The following is a 26875-nucleotide window of genomic DNA, read 5'->3' as shown; positions in this document are numbered from 1 at the left end:
TGAACCCTGAATAATCCTTGCGTGTTTGATTTTCTTTAGTTAATTTGGAATCAATATTAAAGGAGTTTGATCTAATCCACACTTCTCTGGTTTCCTCATAAGAATTTGTGGTGTAACAGATCAAGTATCTTTCTAAAGACAAGATACAATGCTGTCTACTTCATTTCCTTTATGCCCTAAGATTTTTCTTCTTTTATAAGAATAAAAAGAGATACATTTACAGTTATTCTTGGAGAAGTTTGGGGTACATTTTTAGGATAATATAGAAGCATTTAATCTTTACTTGAATCATAATTTTAGGCATTAGTATTGGGGTAATACTTATTGTTATGTTAAAAATATCTTCTAAATTAGAAGATAAACTGTCTGCTACTATTCTTAAGGATGACTGACTAAGAGAAAGTAAAATATATATTTTTTTCTGCTGTACTGAGTAGTTTCTGGTATCCTAGTACATTAATGTGTTATGTCAAATGAAACTAACCATTTCACTTATTTTCTAAGCAGGCAGGGTTTAGTTGGCTGATTAATTTAATCAATGCCATCAAGAAATTGGCTTCTTTGGTTGAGATTCTACGTAAGTTCAAATTAAAGAGAAAAATGCCAAATCTCTTCTATTGTGTTATGCAGTACTGACTAAGGCTTCATCTGCATAGGGACCCAACATAAAATGTTAATAAAAGTGGGATGGGGGCATTGCTGTTTAAATGGCTGAGTTATTTTCACACTACAGAGTCAACTGGAAAATTCCTCTGCCCTTGAAAAATGTGTATTGGTAAATATGATGATAAAACATAAGCTCTGGTATGACATATATTAATAAAATAAAACTTGTACAAGAGGTGACCTGAGCAAAATGCGTTATTCATCTTATTGCCCCCTCTGTCCTCAAGGTCCTAGAACAGTGACCATATGAAGAGTGCTCAGTATGTTGAATGAGAATGAATGAATCAATGATTGTGGAGTTCTAGCCTAAAACTCTTCCTTCATCCTTTAAGATCAACTGTTTTTCTTTCAGATTAGAACTCCTGTGGGGAGAGCAATATGACGAGTTGTCTTTCTATACAGAAATAAATCAAAATGGTTTTAGGAAAGAGGGTTCAAAAAATTAGCAAAATACTGGTTTTTATCCATGTTGTGTTTATCTCCCAGTTTTGAGCACAGGTTTTTCCGATGCTAGACATTAGAATCTTGACTGCAATAGTCAAGTAATATACTCTTCAGCTAGAAAGAGTTATTTATTCATCTAGCCATTAACTACTTCAAAAACATTTAGAAATATTTATATTCTTACAATATCTAGGGGCCTTTTAAAATGGTTACTTCATAGAGACAAAGAAAAAAACTTTTAATCTATTGGATGAAAGCTCTATACAGTTTCCTACATGATTAACAAGCATGATTATGTTCACAAATTATAGATAATATTTACAGGAGATGTGACATTAATTTTCAATTCCTTTCTGTTATCTTTAAAGAAAACAGAGTCATTCTCCATTTATATTATACTCTTACTATGTCTATTCTAAGTGGAACTTGCTGAACCTATAGTAATGTGAAATATATCAGCTTACAGAAATGAATTTAATGTGTTACTGTAACCCACCCCTCCTTTGGAGGGTCTTTAAACATACCTTTTGTTTCTGTGCAGTTATCATCCTTTTTGAGTGTGATCCACTTATTTCAAGGAAGACCTTGAAGCACACTTTAATAAATCTTACTTTTCCTATATCTCGCGATCTGATTGGTAATTCTTTGCTGAGCTGGCCAAAAGAACCGAGGGACCCCTCGGTACTTCTGGGGTAATGAGTAGGGGCACCTAAAACTTGAGATTCACCTAATTAATTTGTAATATTGGTAGATAAAAATTAATCAACTCTTCAAACAATTTCATGTAATAAATTAAAATATGGCTTAATTGAATTTACCAACTACATTTCATTACATTTAAAGTCTTCTAGATATTATTTTTTGACATATTGTTATAATTTTTATAAAGCCTTCAAGGTTTCTACTGGGCATTCATCATAAACAGATTTCTCTGAGAAGTTATTTTTATTAATGAATTTGTTTAGAACAAATGTGATGACATTTTGATTTGAGAAAATTATACCAAGTTATTCATTTTTGAGAAGAATATATAGAAATTTAACTTTAAATAGTCATATATTTAAAGAATCTTATACATATTAATTATTAATAAATTAGTAAATCATTAAGGGAATTTTTTAAAAATTGAAAATGTATTTTTCAAGTTCCTTCTCCTTATTTCTATTTCTATTATTATTTTCAGCTCCAGGTGCAATATTTGATTTACAGCTTGCAGAAGTAGAAGCCACACAAATAAGAATTACGTGGAAGAAACCACAACAACCAAATGGAATCATTAACCAATACCGAGTAAAAGTGCTAGTTTCAGAGACAGGAGTCATTTTGGAAAACACTTTGCTCACAGGAAAAGATGAGGTATTGCACTTTCCTTTTACATCATGGTGAGCCCTTTCTATTTGGTTCTGGCTCTGATAACTTGGAAGATTTGCCAGCACTCAGACATAAATTATTTGACAAGGTTTATAGTAGAATATAAAGTAAATTTGGGCCATGTTGATAATCTAGCTGAATCATATCTCATTTTTGGACGTATATTATTAGTTAAGTGCTATAATTCTTTTTCAGCATACGGAAAATTTTAATTGAACAATTAAGCAGGACTAAAGGTACTTCCTTAAGTGAATATTATTATGGTAATTCAGTTAATGAATTGTTTGGAAACTCCTATTATGATTTAAATACTTCTAAGGTTGTGCTTGCAATTTGAAACAGTTACCAATAAAAGTCACAGTTATTTGAGTAGCTGATGACAAATGATTATATCTGTTTAGTCTTAGGAAGCTGAATTTCTCAGAGCTGCCTTATTAAAAAACAAACAAAATATATTTTATTAAAGAAATCAAATAACTAAATAAAAGAGATTTAAAAATTCCATAGATATAAAATAAGAGGACAGTGCTTTGCTTCTGTTCACACTAGAAGTCTTATTTTTTCCCTTTGTTTCTATTTAAAAGTACAGGCAACACTGATTTCCCTAGACTGTTTTTATTCACCTCACCCAGCCAGCTGTTCGCCTGAGAGGACCCCTAAGCCTCCACACTTGTCACATCCAGTTTTTGGCTGCTTCCTGGGCACACAAAGAATAAACATACTTAGGACCAGTGAGTATAGGTGAAGGACTAGCTTGAGACATTACCTGTGATGGTTATTCAGCAATTGGCTTCCACTGTTTTGGTTCAAAATCAGTGCTTCTTCTAATTGTGCTGTTATTTTTCACACCTGTAGTGTTCGCTCTATTTCTGGTCCCAGACTTCCTTTATTTCTGGTGTCTATTTGAAAGTCAGCCTTACAATGTGCTCAATGCACTCTGGCCACTCAGGTCTTAATATTCAAAGTTGTTCACAATCTCTGTACTAGGGCTAAATTTTAACCCTATGTTGACTCCTTTCTTATGTGCAAAAGATGTTGAGTTATGCTTTCTCTGAAATTCAGGAAAAGGGCAAAAGCTTAACCCCTTTGCTCCCGATGAGAGGTCAAATTAGACACTTAGCTTTTTTAGGCCTAGGTGACAAGTCTCCCACTTCTGCTAATGACACCTATTGAATAGCCAGACACACCTGTTTTTCTCTTGAAGTGAAGAGGTTCTAGAAACTTCTTCGTGATTCTGCCTCTGTCTCTATAATCTCGATCTCTGTGCCATAGTAGAAAGAACATGAGCTTTGGATCTGTATAAATCTGGGTTTATATCTGTATTTGATCACTTACTGGGCTGTGCAAAGCGTGGAACTAAGAAGCATGATGCCTGGGTTTAAATCTTGGTTTGGCCTTTACTGATGATTTAACCTTGGGAAAGTTGGCCCAACATCTCTTAACTTCAGTTTCCTCTTCTTTAAGATAAGGATTATAAGAGTTCCTGAAACAAATAGTTGATAAAGAGGATTTAATGGATTAATGTGAGTAAAGAACTGAGAACTGTATGTGGCATGTAGTAAGTGCTGTGTTAAATAACTGTGACCTGTTGTGATTACTAATCATGGCATTTGACCATTCACCTTAGTTGGCACTCAATATTAGTTTCCTTATCCTCTCTCAATAAAAGGAGACATACTTCTATCTATTTTTGTGACAGCATCTTTATTAGATCAGGCCCATAATTGATATTTCTGCTTCCTCATGTGACTGGTGTTTAGGTGGTTGATGTGGGGAGACATATGGGAGAGGCTCTAAAACCAAATGAACAATGGTCTTAGCCTTGGTTGTGCACTGTTCTAGCTCTATGACCTTGGACAAGTCAACTTTTGGAGTCTTAGTACCTTTATTTTTTAAGTGGGGCTTATATACACCCGCTTTACGAAGTACAGATTACATGAGATGACAGATAAAGCCTCTGGCTTAGTGTATTCATTTATTATCCTTTTTCTTGACCATGGTACCTTTTGTAGGATAAAGACTTTTTTCTTCCATTCATTCTTAAACTTCCCTAAGTGCAGCCTTTACACCATGTCTCAAGAATTCTTGAAATCCTTGAAATCTTGTTAGAAGTCACCAAAGACTTCCTAAGTATCAAATAAGTGGTTACATACTCAGTGTTTCGGCAGGTTTCATTTCCTTTTGGCTATAGAATTGAGGGCCTAGTTTCTTGCTAGCTCTTGACTGGAGACAACCCTAAGTATAGCTCATGGAGTTCTGGCACAGTTTCTTTCCACATGGACTTTTCCAAAATGGCCATTTATTTCATCAAGCCAGCAAAGAGTCTGTGTAATGTAATCATAGGAGTGACATACCATCACCTTTGCCTTATTTTATTGGTTAGATGCAAATCACAGATCCTGCCCAGTTCAAGACAATGAGATTATACAGGACCAAGAACAATAAGGGGTAGGGATAATGGGGGACCACCTGAGAGGTAATCTTCCACACTCTCTCAGTGTACTATTTTATATTTCACATACCGATTATAATAATTTTTCCAAATTTAAGCATATTATTTAAGTTAATAAAAGTAGTCAAATAAGAATCAACTATAGGTGGGGAAGGTATATCTGTATCTACTTAAGTAATTTAATGCTTCACTATCAAAGCAGGAAGTCCATAGATCCTGTCTAAAATAAGTGAGTCTTAACAGAGAAGTATAGCATGTTATTTAGTAATTTTAGAAATATACACCATAAAAACTGAAAACAGAAGTGATCAGGAAAGTATGGACAGAGATTTTCATTGTAAATTTTTCATCACTTCTTGATTTTTGTTATAGCCATATGCATATATGATGATGCAAAAACTTTAAAAACATTAAAATATACTCCTATTTTAGTGATCCCTCATAATTTATTTGTTTCTTAATAAATAGGAGTTATTTAAGCAAACTTTATATATATATATAAAGTTTTACTTTCATCATTTAAACAAGTATTTGAAAGAAATACATGAGAATTACATTGAATCACAGTGTTTGATGACTTTTTTTTTTCAATTTTCAAACGTATATGAATCTCATCTATAGCATTCCTACTAATTACTGGGAATCCTGCTTCTGCTGAAATATTTGGTCAACCTTGATGATAGGGCATCTATGATCACAAAAATTGCTTCTATTCAGAAAAACATTAAAACATTGTTTTTTATGGTCTCATAAGCAAGTATTTATTAAGTAACTATAAAAGTAAATTCCAGGTACCCTATAGGTCCAGAAAATAGATAGATAAATAAGAAACTACCCTGTTCTTTAGCTATTTTGAACTGAAATCTTTGTCCTCTAATAATTACCAGCGTGTTCTGTCTTTCCTTTCTAGACCCACCCACATGGTGCATTACCATAGCTTTGCATTTGGGATTTGGAACCAGGAAAATGTGTTCCAGTCCTACCTTTGCTATCACTAGTTTTGTGAACTTGAACAGATGGCTGTAAAATAGTTATAGTAAAACTATCTTTCGAGGCTGTAATGAAGTGCTGGCACATGCGTAAAAGTGTTTGGCACTGCATTTGACACATAGTAACTTTGAATGTTAGTCTTTGCAGTAGTAACAATAATACCTAAGGATTTAACTTTTTATCAATTGAAGACAATGGTCATGATTTCTCTAAGGCTTAACATCTTCAGTTTTTCATCAGTCGTGGTTTCCAGGTCCCTCATATTATTGATTACTCTCCTATGTATATTTTCCTGTTCGTCAATGAGCCTCGAACACAATATTCCGTATGTAGTTTGACTAGAACCACATTGAACAGAATTATATTTCTCCTTTGGTGTAACTTTCTACTTATATCAATCAATGCAAATAAAAATTTTTATTTCTTTGGGAGATTCATTCTACTGAAACTGAAATCTGAAAAACCCTAAAGTCATGACTACTCTTTAGTTGGATTTCACATTCAAATTTTATCCTGTACTTATTCATGTCGAACCCTGGGATATTTTTTTTCCACAAAGGTATCTTTTTGCTGTCTAGTGTGACAAATTTCTGAGATTCGTACAGATACATCATTCATCCAACATATTTCTCAAGTATATCAATGTCTGTCACTGGCGAACATGAGAAGAAAGCCAGCTAAATTATTGGCCAATTGTAACAGAATGAGGCTGAAGAGAGGACTTCAGAGGAGTTTAAGATTCCTTGAGATAAATTTCTTTTGTTGAGCATCAAGAACATAAACAGGTCTATGGCCATACTACCCTGAACAAGCCTGATCCCATCTGATCTCGGAAGCTAAGCAGGGTTGGGCCTGGTTAGCACTTGGATGGGAGACCACCTAGGAAGAGCAGATGCTATAGGCATAAAAAATTAAAAAATAAGGATTTTAACTGACAAGGTCCTTGCAATCTGTGAGGTCAACCAAGGATTACCTTGCCTGAAAAAATAAATAAATAAAAATAAAATAAAAATAAATAAAAATTAAAACTTAAAGAAAAAAGAACATAGAATCAAAACTTAAGGATTTGTTCACCCAAATAATGTACAGATAGTTATTTGTTAGGAGGTTTCCAAACATATGCTAATTTCAAACCTTTTTTTTTTATCATCGTTTGATGATAGCATAAATTAAATTATGATCTATAGTAATATATAGAAGCATTTCTTAAGAAAAAACAAAAATTTTTATTAATTCAATCCAGCATACTTCGAGTCTAAATTGGTAGACACAATAGGGCTTGTTTTAAATAAAATCAAATTAACTATAATGAAGATTATTATATATAGAATACAGTTGGTTTATTCAGGTGGATTAGGAATTTAACTCTCTTTCACATAAATTCCAAAGATTCTTGGGTAGTTTATGAGAGGCCTTTTATGTTGATATACTGTGACATTCCCAGACCCAATTATTGTCAAGTAGGGATGATTTTGTTCTCTAGGAGCAAATTTGGAAGTTTTGGAAGACATTTTTCAAATGTCACAGTTGGGAGGATGCTTCTAATGGGTAGAGACCAAGGATGCTGCTAAACTTCCCACAGTGTAAACAACAGTTCCCTACAGCAAAAAAAATTACCTAACACGGAATACCAATAGTGCTGAGGGTGAGAACTCTGGACCAACTCAAAGAAGCTAAAGCTTTTGGAATTTGCAGCGAGCCTTTTCCCCCTTGTGTTTTCTTTATATCCACTTCTGCTTCTCATTGCCCTTTCCCATTACTCCTTCGAATTCTGATTCTTTCACATCATTTTGCTCTTAAGATTTTTTTTTTCATTCTTTAAAAAACATGACTAATATCTAATGCTTTCTTTAGAGAAGCACAGTGTGAGAAATATCACGGCATGACACACTTGGTGATAATTAGTAACATTCTGGGTTATTACAAAACCACTGCTCAAATCTTTGCCTGAGTTAGGTAGTGTCTTTCCAATGAATACCAGAATTTGGGAGAATTTCAGAAGTATTCATGTTAATTTTTACAATGAAATGGCAGTATGTCAACAGAGATGCCTAACTTAGTTAATTGACGGGGTACTATGGTTTACTCTCAATAATTTATCTGACATGGGTCTAAGATATTGAGAGACTTAAAGCAAAATCATAGTTCTTTGTATTACCTCATTGTACCTTCTATAGTGGTTTGTGCATAGCAGATTCTCAGAATGGCTGATTGATAGTGAAAACAGCTGTGTGGTTCAGGCATAAACTATTGACTGAAATACCAGAGCATCTCTGAATTATGTGTCTGTGATTCATGCCCTCCATCATTTCCCTGTGGAGGCAGAGCTGAGACGAGCTATTGGAAGATAGAAGACCGTATAGGGTTCCCTCTCCAGAGTTCTTTATCACAACTTTTTAAGAGTAAATCTTATAGGTATCCTCCTGTTTTTCATCACAATAATTTTCTGGCTGAAGGTGTAACAAGATAGATAACTTTATTTCAAAAATATCATTTAGAGAGTTTTCTTAAATTTGTTTTATATTCTTTTACGTCTCAGAAAAGTTAATATTTAAATGGCCTGTCTTTGTAGATAATTAAATAAGTAAACTGCCTTAAAATGTCTTGCCTTCCTGAGATGTTTCCTGAGCATCTACTATTTTTTTTCAAAAACTGAGTATTTTATGTTAATAAGAAATTTTAAAAAACCCTGCTTTTGACTCAAGTAAAGACAACTCCAAAACATGTAGGATAATTAAAAGACAGATATACCAAAAATTATAAATAGATAAAATCTATATTATGAATTAAAAATGTTTTGGAGATGAATTTTGAAGCAGAACTTGAAAAGGAATTGACCAAAAGAGAGTAGTTCTTATGTTTTCTTTTTTTTTCAAAACTTTTATTTGGAAAATTTTGAACAGGTCTAAAAGTAGAGAAAAGAATGTAATAGCTCCCATTTACCCATCACCTGGGTTGAATAATTATCAACATTCTGCCGTTCTTGACCTCAGCTGTCTGTGTTATTGCTGCTGCTGTGGACATATTTTAAAATAGATTCCAAATTACACATCATTTTTCTCCTACATGCCTAAGTAGGAATCTCTAAAAAACATAGACATTTTAGTTTATTCAATAATTTCATTACCACAACTAACGAAATTACTAATATTGTCTTGATATCATCTAATACCTAGACCAAATTGAAATTTTCCTAATTATCTTCAAAGCCTATGTTGATGGTTATATTCTAATTAGAATCAAAGGCCACACATTGCATTTGGTTGTTAAGTCTTTTAGACAACATTTTCTTTGATTAATGTTTAACCCTCTTTTCAAGGCTGCCAATCTATGCAAAATGCCTAATACTATTAGGCCAAAACATCCCTTTCTAATTTTATTTCAAGTAGCTATACTGTATGGGGAGAAGGGGAAGAGTCATCTTATTATTTCAACAAAAACCTCTAAATATTGGTAATCTGCTCTTGATATTTTTTACTTCAATATCTGCTACTTTAGTGAACTCGACATGTGTGAAGTACGTTATGGGATCTGGGAACGATCACAGTTACTTAAAATATTCCTTAGGCTCAGAGCCTTGGATAGATCTTCCATGAACCCTGTTTGAAAACTATTGCCATGCAATTTTGTTCATGTCTGTGACTTCACCTTCACCAGATTATAGATAAACTGTTACTAATATATATTAAGCAGTCACGCGGGCCTCTCACTCCTGATATACAAACAAGGGCGCATAGCAAAACAAAACACATTTTAAATAAGACAATATGCCTAGAACACTTACTTTCCTTTATGAGGGGAAGCAGTTAAAATATTTTAGTCATGAAACCTTTGCATGAGGATGTCTAATTTTATGAAAAGCAAAGTCAGAAACAAATATCTGCTTCTTTCCATGATATAGTATTGGTCTCTTAAGATATAGGAGTGATCATGGTATGTTACAACGGTGGAGGATTTTACTAGCTTCACAACGAAGTTTTGGAATGTAAAGAAGATAGCAGTCATGGAAATAATGTCTTTTTAAAAAGCATGATCCCAAGTACTAGTTTCTTAAACTAATAATTAGGTGAAGTTATTATTAAGTATAATTATTACAACTGGTCTTCGTAAATAACTATTTATTTACAGTTCATAAGTGACTCCAGAGTTCCAGAAACTGTGAACATAGTAGAGTCAATGGCAGGATTATTTGAGGGTTCAGCAGAGATATCGTCTGACCTCTACTCAATTGCATCAGTTATGTATAACAGTTATCCACATAACAATTTTCCTGCAAGGAACAGAGCTGAAGACCAGCATTCGACAGTTGGTAGGTACAATTTTTATGTTCTATGAAGTGTATTGAAACCACCAGTACAAGCTAGCACAGATATGAACCTAAGCTTAGAGTTCAACAAGATTATTAATGGTTCATGGGCTGGAGTCAGATTTTTTTTTCTTTTTTAACTGTCGGATAACCTCATGCAGCAGATGGAAATGCCACACAAGCAGGAGCTGGCCCCTCCTAACCCATTTGACCTTCCTCCTAGAGAAAGTAGCACCCTAGAGTCTCTGGCCAAGCTGCATAGACAATCAGTTATTACAGTTGCCAAAGCAGGTGTGATGAGAAAGGATTAACATATCTTCAAATCATTTACAGGCTTCACACTCTCTGCAGCTTTTGACTAATAGGTTTTCAAATGTCACTAAAGGTAAATAGGTCAGAAAGTTACAACTCTAGTGCATGTGGTGATAAACAGGTGTAGGTGACCCCAATGATGTGGTGATGTTATTAGTGTATACACTTGCTCTTCAGGTTCAATGGATCTTATTGTTTCTGAAAGGAGAATGTCACATATAGCAAATTAAAGTACTTGGTTGGACAACACAGATTTAAATTATCTCTCTGTTTTTTCTAAAAAGCTAAGTGAGAAGAATATTTTTTTTCCTTGCATTTTCTCTAATTTTGTATTTATCCCATTCCAAATTGAAATTTGGTTATTTTTTTATGATAGAATCTGTCAAAAATATCACATTACATTCAGTATATGTTTATTTCATTTACTGATTCATTTTTTCCTGTGCAAAGAAGACTGGGGAAAACATTGCAAATTAAGAGGCCTGCAGTTTATGCCCTAATTGCTAATTAACACACTGAAAGCACAAATTCTAAATAAATTTAAAAATATAACATTATTCAAAATCCTTGTTGAGACAAATTTATGTATCAGTTATCCAAGCATGCTTGCTTTAATATATTATTGGTTTTAGCAAAGGGGTAGTGAGTCTCATTTCTGTAACTTTCACATTATAACCTAGCATCGATTTATAACATTTCAACTTGATATTATTGCCTAGTCTGTCTTTTCAGAAAACAATTCCTTGTAAGTCCCTTTTAGAAAGTTATATTTTTTTCAAAACACTAACCTCATGTTCTAGAATAGTGTATAATAACTATCAAAACTATATTATGAGCAAAAATGTTTATAGATACTGTTGGGGAGTGTTTGGCATTCTATTAATTATACATCTACCTTTCAAATAAAGGAGTGCATGGAGAGATTAATGCATAATGTGAAATCAGGTTTAAGATTTCACTGTGTGAGCAAAAGTAATTTCGATCGTGAAATCAAACACCTTTTTTAAAAAACCTGATTTCAAATAGGAACTACACGGAACCAGTATATCATTGACGTTGCTGCTGAACAGCTGTCTTATGTTATCAGGAGACTTGTACCTTTCACTGAGCACATGATTAGTGTATCTGCTTTCACCATCATGGGAGAAGGACCACCAACGGTTCTCAATGTTAGGACACTTGAGCAAGGTAAAAATGTATTCCTTCGAAATAATTCACTGCAAGTATTGCTCTTGCACATTGTAATACTTTTTCTTTCCATTTATATTAATTGTTCATTCTTCTTTTCAAGTGCCAAGCTCCATTCAAATTATAAATTATAAAAATATTAGTTCTTCATCTATTTTGTTATATTGGGATCCTCCAGAATATCCCAATGGAAAAATAACTCATTATACAATTTATGTAATGGAACTGGATACAAACAGAGCATTCCAGATGACTACTGTAGATAACAGCTTTCTCATAACAGGTAGAACAAAGTTGTTGTTGTTGTTTAACATTTCTATTCTGGTAGAAAACTTGTACCTCTCTATGCCTTAAACTCTGTTGGGCATGCACTTCATCATTCCAAGTTTTGTTGTCTATGCTGCCATGGATATCTTGAAAATTATGTGAAGCAATAACCTGATTAAATGTGTTTTCCTTTTTATTTGTCCACAGATAATAAAGTCATCAGATCCTAAGTATCGTAGGAGTATACTTAACCCAGGGAATTTTATGTCTAGTATATTGAAATAACTAAGTATTGAAGGCTTGAATGAATGAATGTGAAATCAGCTGAAGTAAATTAGCTGACATGGTGTTTATGCTGAGTCATCTATACTCCTTGCAGTGTGCCAAAGTTTATTTTTTCAGGCTCAAATTATTTCCTTAATAATTTAGGAAAGAACTAAAACATCATTAAGATGGAAAGATCCTCAAATCCAAGGAATTTTGGGAGATTGGGATGATAAGGAAACTAACTTGGGGAGCCAGTCTCCCAAATAAATTTTCACTATTTCTATGTCAATTGGCCCTGACCAAGAATGTTATTTTAAGGACTTTAAACAAATTGCCTGTTGTCCTTATAGGATTAAAGAAATATACAAAATATAAAATGAGAGTGGCTGCCTCAACCCATGTTGGAGAAAGTTCTTTGTCTGAAGAAAATGACATCTTTGTGAGAACTCCAGAAGATGGTAAGATGATCAGTTGCACTTTTAATAAAAAGAAGCAAATGGTGTCACACCCTAATTACCATCTACCTCATGCTGCCTTTAGTGGCTAAAGCAATAAGCATAAAAAAAAAAAATACATGTATTTAAAATTTTCTTTTCTTCCCTCAGAACCAGAATCATCACCTCAAGATGTCGAAGTTATTAATGTGACTGCAAGTGAAATAAGTTTGAAGTGGTTACCGCCTGAAAAATCCAATGGGATTATTGTTGTTTATGAAGTTCTCTATAAAAATACAGACGCCTTATTTATGAAGAACACCTCAACAACAAACATAATTTTGAGAGACTTAAAACCTTACACCCTCTATGACATTTCTGTTAGATCATATACCAGATTGGGTCATGGCAATCAGTTATCTTCTTTACTCTCTGTAAGGACTTCTGAGACTGGTAAGTTTTTGTTTGTTTGTTTAATAATACATAGTAATGAAGTAAACATGGCTGGTAATTACCATATTTTATATTTTATTTAACCTAAAACTCCTCATTATTCCATTTTGTATAATCCAGGAATTTATTTGCTTTTTCTGGTAAAAGTATAGGAAGAGTCTTGCTGTGCTCATTTTTTAAAAGTCTGACTTTACATATAAAGGAAGTGCAAAATAAAAATAAGCAAAATTTTCAAATGAAAAAGACCTTAAGAAACCAAAGATTTTTTCCGTGTGCCTGTAAATTTGAGAGTGAATAACTACTTACTTTCAAATTAGGTAAAATCAGAGACACATAAGCATAGATTCCTATACTCTAATGAGATAGAGAGGTAGATAAAAGTGCAGAGTAGGGGCACAGAAAGGGTGTGCATGGGGATGCCTTATGGAGGAGATAGCATTTGACCCGACCATAAGGAGTCAGGTGGAATGGGCAGGAGGACCTTACAGAGGTTGTTGAGGGACTGGGGGTGGAGGATACTCCATCTAAAGGAAACGATGCAAGCAAAGAGTTACTTGTGTTTCAGTTTCAGGGATGCAAGAGCAAACAGCACAAAGCAATACATTTTGCCCAATGATTTTAGTTTATTGCTTTAATTGTGTTTATAATCATATATTGGAGCATCACTGTTAGGCTACCTATGTAATGTATGATGAGAATTGAGAACTAAATTTAAAGTGACTCTTCTATTCCTACATTTAGAAAAATATATATTTATTGACTACCAAACGGCTGAACCACATGGAATTTCTATTCCTGTAGGTCATAATGGCCAAATATCAGTAACTTCATATGGTTTAGACAGATACTATACACAAGGTCCTATCGCTGACTTTGAGGATCTAGGAGTCTAGTAAAGTAGCTTACCTTTGAGGGAAAATATCTTCTTGAGATTGGTCACAGAATCAATAAAATGAGATGACACAAAAGAGCCCGTAGAGGATGACATTGGTTGGAATTGAAGGAATAAGAGAATGATAAAAGGAACATCTTTTACTATTAAGATTACCCTTTAAAGTGTAACCTAATTGATATTAAACTGTATACTGTCATGTTTCATTGCTTTAATAGATACTGTACTTAAATAATGATTTTTGTGAAAAATATCTGCTCTTTACCTGAACTAGTTTTATTCAATACTGGGTCAAGAAAATAAACAAGCATGTTTTAAGCACCTGCAAAGTGCCATGCATGGGCTCTGCTATTGCTTTTTACAAAACTGCCTTTTGACTTCTAGTATAAAGCAGTAAGGTATTATTATCTTCATTACCTAATGAAACACTGAGATCTGACTTCATCTTTTCAACAAAGATTTACAATATGCCAAGCCCTACTGGGAATACAACACTGCAGAAGAAACTGAATTTCTACCTGCCTAAAGTTAATGTTAATTGGTGGGTGTTTAATTGCTTACGGTCATCCAGCTGGATTTGGAATCCAAATTTATCTGCCCTAAAGCCCATTTCCTTTTATAATACATGATGTTTTAGAAACCACCAATAAAGCTGGTAAATTATAAAATATATCTAGGATCTTTCTGTTCATCATTGTAGTTAGTGGTGTTCTTTGGAGCTTTGCAGAGCATGAGGAAGAAAAGTAAGAACTTTCAAAGATCTTGTTGTAATATTAAACAATCACCATATTCATGAACACTTATTAGACGTTCCACTACTTAAGTGGTCCCAGCTTCAAGAACACCTAATCTTAATTGCTGTCTATAAAACAATCATTTTTTGTTTGCTATTTATTACATGCATGCAATCTTTTACTTAGTATTTAAAAAGTCAATTTTTGATTTTTTATTTAATTATTTGTTGCATGAACTTAAGTCTAAGGGAGGGATAATAAGCCTTAAGTGAATATAAGAATCTAACTTGAAATGTAATTTAAAATAAGAATTTTAGTTTTGGAAAGTCTCTTAGAAAACACACAGAATCTTTCATTTTATAGATGAGAAGACCTAGGAATATTTGAATAAAATGACTCAAAGAGCATGGTAGATGAGAAGTAATTTTGAGACTTGGTAAGCCTGACACCATTCAAGGTTCCTGAGCTAGTGAGAAAAAAAAAGAGAAGAAAGAAAGAACTTATGCCAGGGTTTACTAGCTCATTCACTTGGGTGAATAAAATTGGGTCATTTTTACACTAGATATTTTAGAAGCAAAAAGAGGCCTGATAATAGAGCATAGGCTTCAGTACTCTAACTCCTAATCCCAGCTCTCTGTCCTAAATTAGGATACTCTCAAAGTCTGCTCATTCTCCATCTGGATGGACACAGTAGACATTGGAATCTACATTAGTGATCTTTCCTAGATCATGTTTGCTACTATTGAGCCACCGATATAACTCTTTTTTGCAAAAGAGGAAACTAAAATTTTAAGTAGAGTCTCAAAGTGTCATTTGAAGGAGGATGTGCTCAAGAACATCTGTCTGTTCTCAGGGCTTAATATTTGCATTCAATATAATAAACTCATCCTCTAGTCTTATATAAGAAACAAGAGCCCACTTTTCAATATTATTTCATGAGAAATTGAAGAATGTGCTAAATCAGTATTGTGTTAATGCTACTAATTATAAATAGAAGTAAATTATGTGTTCAAATGTTTTGTCTTGATTAGAGAATCAGAGTTTAGTAATGCTCAAGGTAGAAAGTTCAATACAGGATTGGATCGATTTCATGAGAAAGAGAGAGAGAGAGAGTGTTAAGTATAGAATGTGTAGTTGGCAAAGCAAATTTGAGATTAGTTTATATTTTCTCATACTTGGGTGCAATAATCACAAAAAGAACTTTAAGTTTCCATACAAATTACCTTCGATGATCTCTATATCTTTTCTTTCCTTTTAAAGATATAACTTCCTTTATAGTAAGCCTTTAACCAAATGCCTTGAATATGTATGATTTTGGTCAATGATTAGTGTATGGTAATTTAGATATTGACCAAAATTTTGTGTATGACTCTATAAATTTATAGTAATTAATAACATTTTTAAATTTATCTATATAATATTAAAACTATATATGCCAAACAATCTTTTGGAATACTAAAGGTAACTTCCCATTTTCTATTTTAGTATTATCATGAATGAAATTATTTATTTTTAGTTTTTACATAGATTCAGCTTATTCTAACTAACTCTCACAATTACTTTTAATTCCTGAGTTTTCTATTTTGCATAATACTTCTACAATTGGAAACACTATGCTATTTCAGAAAACTCTAAGTGCATCATCACTGTCCAAAATCTGTAAGTCATCAAGTCATCTTGCTTTGTTTTCCCTGAAGATCTAGCGCTGGTTTTCCCCTAAGGATAAATGATTAAAATTCCAAAGGATATCAGTCTGGGTCAGGGATGTATATTTATATCCTAACTACTGGTAGTAGGCAGGCAACTCCAGAAGGAAAATTTAGAAAATGCCAATGAGAATTTTTTTTAATTAGAAGTTATTCTGTTATAAAAATAAAGCATAGCATCACTAATTTCTTTCTTCCTCACAATTAAAAAATATTCAATTTTATTTATTTTTCTTAGCTCTGAGTTTCTCTCTTGTTTTTAATATATTCTGTATCATGTTGAACACATTTATTTATTTATTCCCTAAACAGAGTTTTATGGATTCATAGGCACTGTGGATACAACAGTAAGACAAAGTTTCTACCTCTTGGAAATTAACATTCTAAAAAGACCACAGAAAATAAGGCAGTAAACAAACAATGTATATGACTTTTGGTAGTGGTAAATTTAATGAAGAAAAAAATAGGAAGGAAAGAAGAGAGTTACAGAGCAGTGAGTGGCTATTTGAGATAGAGGACTGAGAAAAGGCTTCAGTGAGGATGTTATGTATGCCCAGAGATATTAACAATATATGAGGATAAGGAAGGAAAGTGTTTCAGAATGAGGAATACCAATTACCAAGTTCCTGAATTGAGAAGACACTTGATATAGTTGAGGAAGAACATTTCTGTCATTTAAGCAGTATTTATTATGTGGAGGGAATTAGCAGATGAAGAGAGAGACAGATTAAGGTGAACCATGCAGATTTTCAGGTGTCAGTGTGAGAAGTTTGGAGTTTAATTTTAATGAGAAGCAATTTGAGAATTATGAAACAAGAACTTGGTGTGATTCGCAATTTTAGAAGGCTGCTACTGAACATGTTAGATTTTGGAGTAAAGAGATAAATCAAGATTAACAATTAGGTTTCGGTTTGAGTATTCGAGTGAATAAATGCTTTCATTTACTGAGATGGGAAGCTGAGGAAAAGACAGTTTGGAGGAATTCAAGAATCTTGTTTTGAACATATTTGAGATACCCAAGTATCTGTCATGAAGGCAGTTGGATATATGTTTGAAAGCCAGGAAGAAGATCCAGGGTTGAATATATAATTTGGAGTCATTGCCATATCTCTGATGTTCAGAATCAAGGGATGAGATAATGTCACATCAGGGTGAGTGGAGTAGAGATGAAAAGACATGTATAACTATGTCCTGGGGCAATATAACCTGTAGACTTTGAGAAGTCAAGGAGAAGCCAATCAAGCAATAAGCAAAAGTGGCCACTGAGGTAGGAAGAAAATCAGGAGAAGATCTTGTTTTGGAAGGAAAGTGAATAAGATTTTCAAGCAGAAGGAATGTATTTCCTATGTCAAATGCTACTGACAGTGAAGTAAGATGAGGGATTGCAACTGTTTAATGATTTGGCAAGATGGAGGTCATTGATGACTTTACAACAGTAGGTTTCATGGAAAAAATATAGGGGGAAAATGCCTAGCTGAAGTGAACTAAGAGAGAATGATAGGTAAGAAAATGGATGAAATGAGTAAAGGCAAATTTGAGGAATTTTGATATAATGTGAAGAATAGAATGGAGCAATAGTTGAAAGAGAAAATAGAATCAAGAGAATTTTGGGGCAGTACTGTGATAGATATAATCTGTGTATGTGTTCACATGTATACAATGATAGAAATAATTCAATAAGAAAAGGAAAGGGATAATCCAACAGACAGGGATTAACTTCAAGTCTAAAGCATTTGACTAGATAAATGGAATAAAATCTAGTACAGAAGTGGAGGGCTAGGCCTTGAAAAGAAGTAAGGAGAGAAGGCAATTAAAAGAAAATCGGTACTAGGAAGATAATGTAGTTCCCTTCTGAATATTATTATTTTTTCCATAATGTGACAAGTAAGTTTATCAATTTTGAGTGAGGAGGAGGAGAGTATTAGTATTTGTTGAGAGAGAAGATGGTGAAAATTTATACAACAGAGTGAGAGACTAAATTAACCAAAAAATATGTAAGCCACAGGCAGTGAAAAAGATTCATTTGAGATTTGAGGTTATAAATTTAAATGAGGCTAGTCAGCATGGAGTGTTGCTTTATTCAGACGTTTTCAGCTGTTCCATTGCCGATGTGGAAACATCACTGAGTTTGGTTTAAACCAAATTGGAGTTTTGCAAGGAAAGTAAGATAGAAAAATAAGTTGATGGAAATTGCTAGGGAGTGATTTTAGTCACAGACTATGGACTCTGACCTGAGTAAGTAGGATGATGAGGACATAAAGTGAGTGATGGACAGTGAAGCTTTGATGAGGGTAAGATTGTTGGATTGGCAGCAGTAGAGTCAGTAAGCTGGAAAGATAGAAGGGAGCTGCCAAAGAGGAACGCTGGCAGTTACTGATAATGACAAGGTCTCGAGTGTTGCCATGAACGCTGGTGGTTAAGGTGAGGCAGAGGAAAAGATTATTGGAATTATGGAGATCAATGGATATAGAGTTCAGGAAATTAGACTGCTCATTTGTGTCCATGTTGGCATTTCTAAGAGTGAGAGAGAGGAAGCCAGTCATCCAGGTGGTAAAATTTTTAAGTTGTTTGGAGAGTGGCAAAGTACCACTAGGTGAGTGTCGTAAGGAAGGGTAGCATGTGGAGTTCTTCAAGAAGGAGGAAGGAGAAAAGATCTGAGTATGGCAAAGAGGAGCAATAAATACAACTTCTCAACTCTGAGCGAGGTCTTATGGTTATAGGGATTGTGGAGAAAAGCAGATGGCACCTGTTACCCAAGAGAGCTAAGATATAGTGTTCTCAGAAGGTTAACAAAACATTCAGAGTAGTCGTTGAGGATTTTTCTCAATTTAATGGGTTGGCTTGAGAAGATAGTAGAAAAGATTTGGGGTGTTAGGGAAGGGATAGTAGAATTATTTTGCTATATTTTGCTACATCAGGCTATGTACTGATTTATAATCCTTCCTAAAGTTTTAGAACTATCAACATTCACATGTCATTTTTCCTGTTAAGTCTGCCTTAGATGCAGTACACTTCATAATAAGTAATGATTGAGTGGGAAGAGCACTGTATCTACACTTTAAAGACTTCTGAATTTTATTTCTCTGCTAAATTTTTTAGTAGCAGTTTTTACGTTCATTATATTTAGAATACCAATAAAAAAATGTTCAATTTTGTTTTTGAAAGGAAAGAGTCTAATAGTGGGACTCTATAATATAATAATATTAACATATTTAATTTATATTGTTTAATCCACAAATTAGCCATTATTGTCATTCTTTTATGCAGACAATTTTTTAACCATTATCTTTATAACTATGGTTTTCAGTAAATATTTTACTACCTTAAGTGCATTGTATATCATTTCATTTATTGGGATGATATTGATGACATTCTCTTTGTTTTTGATTGTCTGAATGTGTTTTTATTTTGCTCTTATTAATTTTTCTGGGTATAGAATTCCAGTAATTTTTCAATTAATGTCAATTCTCAGTCTAATTGTCATTCCTTTTAAGATGATTTATCTTGTTTCTGGTGCTGTTGAGATCTCTTCTTCATGATCAATACTTTCACAATGATGTTTCAAAATATGATTTTTAAAAACACTTCCTGCTTTGATTTATTGGAATTCCTTGGTCTGAAGTTTGAAATCTTTCAATGGTTTTTAAAATCTTAGCCATTATCCTTTTGAATATGTCTTTTTCTTTATTCTATTATCTTAGACCCTCTCAGTGTAACTTCTAACTGCCATTTTATATTTCATATTTTCTTTCTCTGAGGAATAGTCTTGATAATTTCTTCAATACCATCATCCTTTTCTCTAAATTTCTCTCCGTCTTTATCTAATCTGATCTTTTATACATCAAGAGAATTTGAATTTTAGTTCATCTGTTTTTCTGTTCTAGAAGTTTATCTGGGTCTCTTTCAAACCTGTCTGGTTATTTATATTATTTATTATTATCTAAAGAATTATTTATTCATATTTTCAAATATATTTGATTGCTTGAAATATATTAAACATTCACATTTTTATTCTTTAATAAATTCAATAGCTAAAGTCTTTTGAAGTCCGTGTGTGTGTGTGTGTGTGTGTGTGTGTGTGTGTGTGTTATTTTTTCCTTTTCCTTCGCTGGCTTTAACTATTGGTGCCTAATTTGCTTGGGTGTTTAGTGATTTTATCAGTGAGCTCATATTTCTTGAAACTTTATCTGTGGGAAATTTATGTGGCCTGAGTTGAAGTTCAGTTCTTTCAGAGAAGATTTATGTTCACTCCTGCTAGTTGCTTTTGTATAACAGAAACTCAGGATTACAGATTTACTTGCATTTAATTCTGAAGTAGATGTATTTTTCAGACTATACAGGCAGCATGGACTTGGACTACAGAGGTTCCCAGATACAGGCTTGCACTTCCAAAACTGTATAATTTTTCTTTCTTTCCCACATCTTTATCCAAAAGAGTAACAAGAGAAAAAAAGTTTATTTTTTGTTCCATTTTTCATGGTGGCTTTACTTCTCATTCTCCATTCCCTGAGAGTGAATGAACCACATTGCTCTAGTCCACAAGTCACTACTCATGTTGAATTCTATGACACTCTGCAGAATTCAAAGTGCCCCCTACAGTAGTCCAATATAATGTCTCTGGTTGAAATTGCATTATTTTGGGGTTCCAGCTTTTTATGCAGGGATCTCTCTTACCCTTCTACTGGTCCAAGGCTTTCTCTGGCATTTCACACAACTATTAATACAAAAATTCAAAGTCTCCAGGATTGCTCAATACCCTCCGAGGCAAAGCTGGCTTTAGTACCAGCTTTTATCTCTAAATACCTGTTTTTTCTGGTTTGTTTGTTTGTTCATTTCTTTGTTTTATTTTGTTTTGTTTTTTGGCCACCAGTGATTTCTATTTTTCTTGACTACTCAGCAATTCTTTAAAAGAAAAAATTTATTTTAATTTTATGCAATGTTTTAATTTTAATAAAGATAGTCACTCAGTTTAGGGTATGTATTCTGACATTTTGCCAGAATTGGAATCCCACATGTAGTGTTAGTATTTGAATACATGTAGAGAATCACTTATGACCAGTGTGTTCAGTACAATAAGAACATTAATAGATACAGAAAACTAGTGTTTTATTTAATGATATCCTGTATCCTTAGGAGACTGATGTGCTAACGGATCACAATATACAGCATTATATCTAGGAAAGATTACTTGCCTTGTCACAGATCTTATAGGCAAAAACTAATTTTTAACAATATGTATTTATTTAATGAAAGATTAAATCAATTTTTAAGTGTTTTCAACCCTCTTTCATCTGTTGTGTGTTCTGCAGTGTAAGAGAGGTTAATATGGTTACATGTATTTGTAATAACAATAAACATTATGCTGTAAAATTATATTATTAATTTTCTTTTGAGATGAATTGTTTATGCAGTTATAAGTATATAATTTATCTACACCCTACTCCATTTATTACAATCATATTAGGAGATATATATATATCTCCTAGTGTATTTGGATGAGAACTTCAGCAGAATAGATTTTTAGGACGTAATTGTTTTATGCATTTATTTCATTTTTATTTTAGTGCCTGATAGTGCACCAGAAAATATTACTTACAAAAATATTTCCTCTGGAGAGATTGAACTATCATTCCTTCCTCCAAGTAGTCCCAATGGTATCATACAAAAATATACAATTTATCTCAAGAGAAGTAATGGAAATGAAGAAAGAACTATAGATACAACCTCTTTGACTCAGAACATTAAAGGTAAAAAAAAGTATAATGTTGGATATTTATGTTTGTATTGACAGATGATCATAAATATTAGCGTATTGTATTATAAATGGTTAAGTGCAATTAGTTTTATACAGAGTATGACAATTCTGACTTTTTGGTTAAATAAGCTAAGAGTTTATTCCAAGTCACATGAAACAATATTCTAGGTCAATCCTTGTTCACGTTATCCTATATCATTGAGTCTTCATAATAGGAGTTATTACTTCAAAGAACTACATTTTTATTTAGTTTTTACTTTTGGAAGATTGTTAAGAGACACTGCATAGTTTGTCTCATGCACATTATTAAAAGATATTTTGTAAGTCTCAACTCATCTATTTTATTTCTATTTAGGACTGAATAAATACACCCAATATATGATTGAGGTGTCTGCTAGTACACTCAAAGGTGAAGGAGTTCGGAGTGCACCTATAAATGTACTGACTGAAGAAGACGGTAAATATAGTAGTGGATAGTGCTATATTTTGAATCCATCACATTTCAAGAAATGTGTATGTAGAATGAAGCTATATTGTGAACACACAATGCAATAATGGATGAAGTATTATAAAATTGTACAATTGAAACCTATGTAATTTTATTAACCAATGCCACCCCAAACATGTAGTTTAAAAAAAGAATGAAGTTATAATGTAAAAAATCCCCTATCCTTGGGTATCAGTTTTATTTCACTCAACATTATACAGAGATTTCATTGTCATGCCATAAAAGAAGCTAGTATAGTCAGATTTATGTTCAATAAAGTCATGTGTAAAATGCTTTTTTTTTTTAAGTTCTGAAGGCATCCATAAAAAAAATCGCTAATGTTTATTTATTTCATGGGAATTTTTAAGGCTAAAATTCTGGTTTGAACATCAACTAATGTATTAGTTATAACTGTGTTTTTCAACTTTTACATTCATAAAAATAGACATTTATATAAGTTTTGTAGTAGAGTCTGTTATGTCAGCCTGCAACATTTTTTTTATGTACTACAATTAGCTTTTAATGAGTTCAGGGTATTTTTCAGGTTTGCTGCATAATTTGCAAGATGCTATTCCTGAATGTTAATAGCCTTCATATTGAATATTTAAACATACCTTTCCTAATCTGAATAAAATCAATTTTACTACTGGGACCCCTTTTACACTGGTACCTCATCAAGTTAGAGGCATATATCGTGCTAAGTAAAGTAGTTTTGAGGAATATACTTGGGTCTGGATTTGCATTTTATGTTTTATACATTGTGTGTTTTGAGACTGTTCTTTTTTTTTTTCTGTAAAAGGAAGTCCTTTTACCATGGGGGTGGAGGTGGGGGGTTAGATGTATCATAAGTATTTGTAGGTAATCTTTTTTCCCTTTCTCTTTCAAGTCTCCCTACCTTTAAGATAGGTTGCTCCCTGTGGAAATTCAGATTCTAGTAATTTGCCAGGACAAAATGTGCATTGTAAACTTTTAGAAGAAAGACATCATTTTGCATTGTTCTTATTTTATTCAAAATAATAAAGTCTTTGGAGCCCTCTTCTCCCATTTCAGGTCTCTTGTATTTTTACCTCTATCAAATTACTTCACCAAAGCATGGTGGTAGGGTGCTCTGAGTTGCCCCAGTTTCTAAATCTTCTCAGTGTTTAGTCTTCCTGAATCACAGCATCTACTTATTTATGCTTGTTTCTCCATCAAAACTTACCTGCCCACATATTCATTTTTTATAGTTAGATTTTCTTTTTGTTCTCAAAGTGAAATTAACTTAATCAACCAACTAATCAATCTTTTCTTTTCCATGAGACAATAGTCAAATGCTAGAGGAGGTTAGCTTTATGTCTATCATAGATAATACCTAAGAAAGGTATATTAAGTCATTTTAGCAATGCTCTTCTGGACATATCACCCACCTCTTTATTTCTAATCTAATGAAATTGTTCTGAGAATTTGAGGTCTTATATGAAGGAACCCGGGCCAGCAATGAATATATATGTTGAGCAGGCAGAGCTTTTTACCTCTCAAGTCAATAGTTTCTAGTTTTACTATATATCTGAATTGCCTGGGTTGTTAAATGTACAGTCAAGATTAACTTTCATCCAAGTCTTTGGCCAAAGTCATTTATACAATTGCTAAGGAAGAGGATAAAGAACAAGACCCCCTTATCAGAAAATTATAGGAAATTGAGAATAAATAAAGTCTTGAAAGAGTTTGCTTTATTGGATATTAGGAGCCCCTGTTGTCATGGAGACTGCAGTTCGGTAGAAGAGACCGAAATTTAACAAACAGATAGACAAATCATTTTTATAATACTAATTACTGGTATAAGTGCTCTCCAAAATTATTGACTGGAACAAAAGAGGGACTTTAGCTATTCTGAGGCATCCGGAAAAGTGCAACTGAGAAAGTTATGGCCAAGCTGTGACTTGAAGGAAGATGTAGGGTGAGAAAACGGAAAGATCCTACCAGCAGGGAGTATGAACCTTATGAAGACCCTTTTCACCTATCGTCATATGCTCTGTCATGATGAATTGGATAGATTTTAACAAATATATTATATTAATTATATTATATTAATTTATTTCAAACTTCATTTGTTTATATTTCAGAATACAAATGCCAAAATGATTAAAACTTAGTCTGCTATAATAGATATGCAGTATTTTGTTTAGATAGGCATTTCATTTATTAAGCAATAAAGTATTATATAAAAAAGAATATACCCAAGGATATAGTGAAGATTAAATATAAAACACCAAAAATTATCTGATAGTCTACATAAACATCTCAAAGTATATTATAGAACAGCAGTGCTTAGTCACAACATATTATGTTCTAAATCAGTGGTATTTTTTATTGGAATCATATTTTCTAATAATAAACAATGGTTAAATTTTGCCAAGATATTAGGGAAAATGTTATAGGCTTTCATTTTGACAAATGAGTGTTCTCAGAGTAATGCATATCAGGAAACAGACATCTCCAAAAAATATATGGATGCTTGTAATAATCAATATTTGATTGCATTTTTATTGTAGTGCCAATAAGAATACCAAATGAAAATATAAATATACCTAGCTGTCACCATTATTCTGTAGAATTCATCTCATAAATCTTTACTCAATAAACTTTTTTTTAGGAAATTGTTACCAAAGTAATGAAAATACATACACATGTATACATTTGTGTGTATCACACAGCTGTAACTGAAATTATTCTGAAAAATGAAAAAGTTCAGATAAATTAGGTAGCTTTTCTCCACATTATTGGAAAAAGTGATCTGTACATGTACTAATTTATAAATTAACATTGTTTGAAGATCTCAGCAAATCCTCGGAATTTCTATTAATGTCATATGAGTTCCCTTTACACATATAACTATAACAATAATCTAAGTTTTAGTAATTTATACCCTCTTGTATGCAAAAAGTTATATATTAATATTCTAAGACATTACTGTGCTATTACACAGCAGCTAAAAAATGCCATTCTAAATGTTTCACCTAAATGGAAATGTAAACTTGGCTAACTAGTGTATAGTAATTGTAATTTTTTTAGTGCTTAGTTAATGCAGAATGACCTAAGTATTTGAATCCTTATTCTATTATAGCAGAATTAGAAGTGGACCCTAAACTGTTTTTCCTATTTATGTGCTACACTGGTGTTTCCTTTGTAAACCATTCAATTCAAAGACTCAGTGAACAGATTTTGATATCGTTTTATCTTTTATTGACACAACTGTAGTTGAGGATGTAGTTTTTATTTGTAAGGTCAATCATTTTAACTGCTTCCCAATGTTATGCTTATCGCTTTCCCACTTAGATGTGTGATTTTTTTCTCCACCTATTTTTTTTGAGCGGGGGGAGCCCTTTAACTGCATATTACACTTATTCACCCAATAGTTTTATTTTTATTAGAGGATGATAATTTACCAAGATGTACTTGAACAATAGGTGAATCACTATGACATACCCCCTGTTCTTTTTTCTCATGAATTATTTTTTTCCATTGAATCATAGAAACAGATGTTCTTACACCACCATGCAAAATCTCCTTTTATCATCTCATTTTGAAAGTAAACAGTCTCTGGTGCCCATGGAGAAAGATACTGTACCTACCTCATTTACCAGAAAGTTTATAATAAAAATTTTGTGCATTTTAATTTTAACCTTTTTAAATAAATGTTTGATAAAATGTATTGTCCAATATTGTAATTTTCAGCTCCTGATTCTCCCCCTCAACACTTCTTTGTAAAACAGTTGTCTGGTGTCACGGTGAAGTTGTCATGGCAACCACCCCTGGAGCCAAATGGAATTATCCTCTATTACACAGTTTATGTCTGGTAAGAATTTTTTCTTTTTTGGAAATAGTTCTGAGAACAAGTATTAATCTGTAACATAATAGGAATGTAGTTTTTTTTTTTTTCATTTTAGAATGTGATACTACATTAAGAACCTGATTACTAATAGGCTAGTTAATATGCTTTTATTAAGAAACAAATTTTTCCCATATTATATAGAGGTCTAAGCATAGTCAAATATTATAATTTTTATAATTAAAATAAAAAAAATTATGTAGTATGCATAATTATACTAAATTTCTGTTTTTAAAAGTTATGAACTGATCAACTTATGTGAATGTAGTATATAATTTTAAAC

At 32.8% G+C, this 26875-nt stretch overlaps 1 protein-coding gene and 1 pseudogene across 1 annotated transcript in view; both read left to right on the top strand.

The window, feature by feature from the left end:
• The window catches only part of PTPRQ (protein tyrosine phosphatase receptor type Q), a 165738-nt gene that overhangs the window by 15888 nt on the left and 122975 nt on the right, over positions 1-26875 (top strand). The window contains exons 9-17 of the mRNA XM_016132460.2: positions 2294-2466; positions 10052-10232; positions 11568-11729; positions 11833-12012; positions 12614-12721; positions 12869-13150; positions 22047-22229; positions 22593-22694; positions 26439-26559. Of these exons, the coding sequence (XP_015987946.2) occupies positions 2294-2466; positions 10052-10232; positions 11568-11729; positions 11833-12012; positions 12614-12721; positions 12869-13150; positions 22047-22229; positions 22593-22694; positions 26439-26559 (1492 nt within the window). The remainder of the gene's footprint in view (positions 1-2293; positions 2467-10051; positions 10233-11567; positions 11730-11832; positions 12013-12613; positions 12722-12868; positions 13151-22046; positions 22230-22592; positions 22695-26438; positions 26560-26875) is intronic.
• LOC118614383 lies at positions 6709-6827 on the top strand (annotated as a pseudogene).

The sequence above is a fragment of the Rousettus aegyptiacus genome, unplaced genomic scaffold, assembly GCF_014176215.1.
Source record: "Rousettus aegyptiacus isolate mRouAeg1 unplaced genomic scaffold, mRouAeg1.p scaffold_m13_p_2, whole genome shotgun sequence".
NCBI lineage: Eukaryota > Metazoa > Chordata > Mammalia > Chiroptera > Pteropodidae > Rousettus > Rousettus aegyptiacus.
This window is presented reverse-complemented; position numbering and strand designations above follow the sequence as displayed.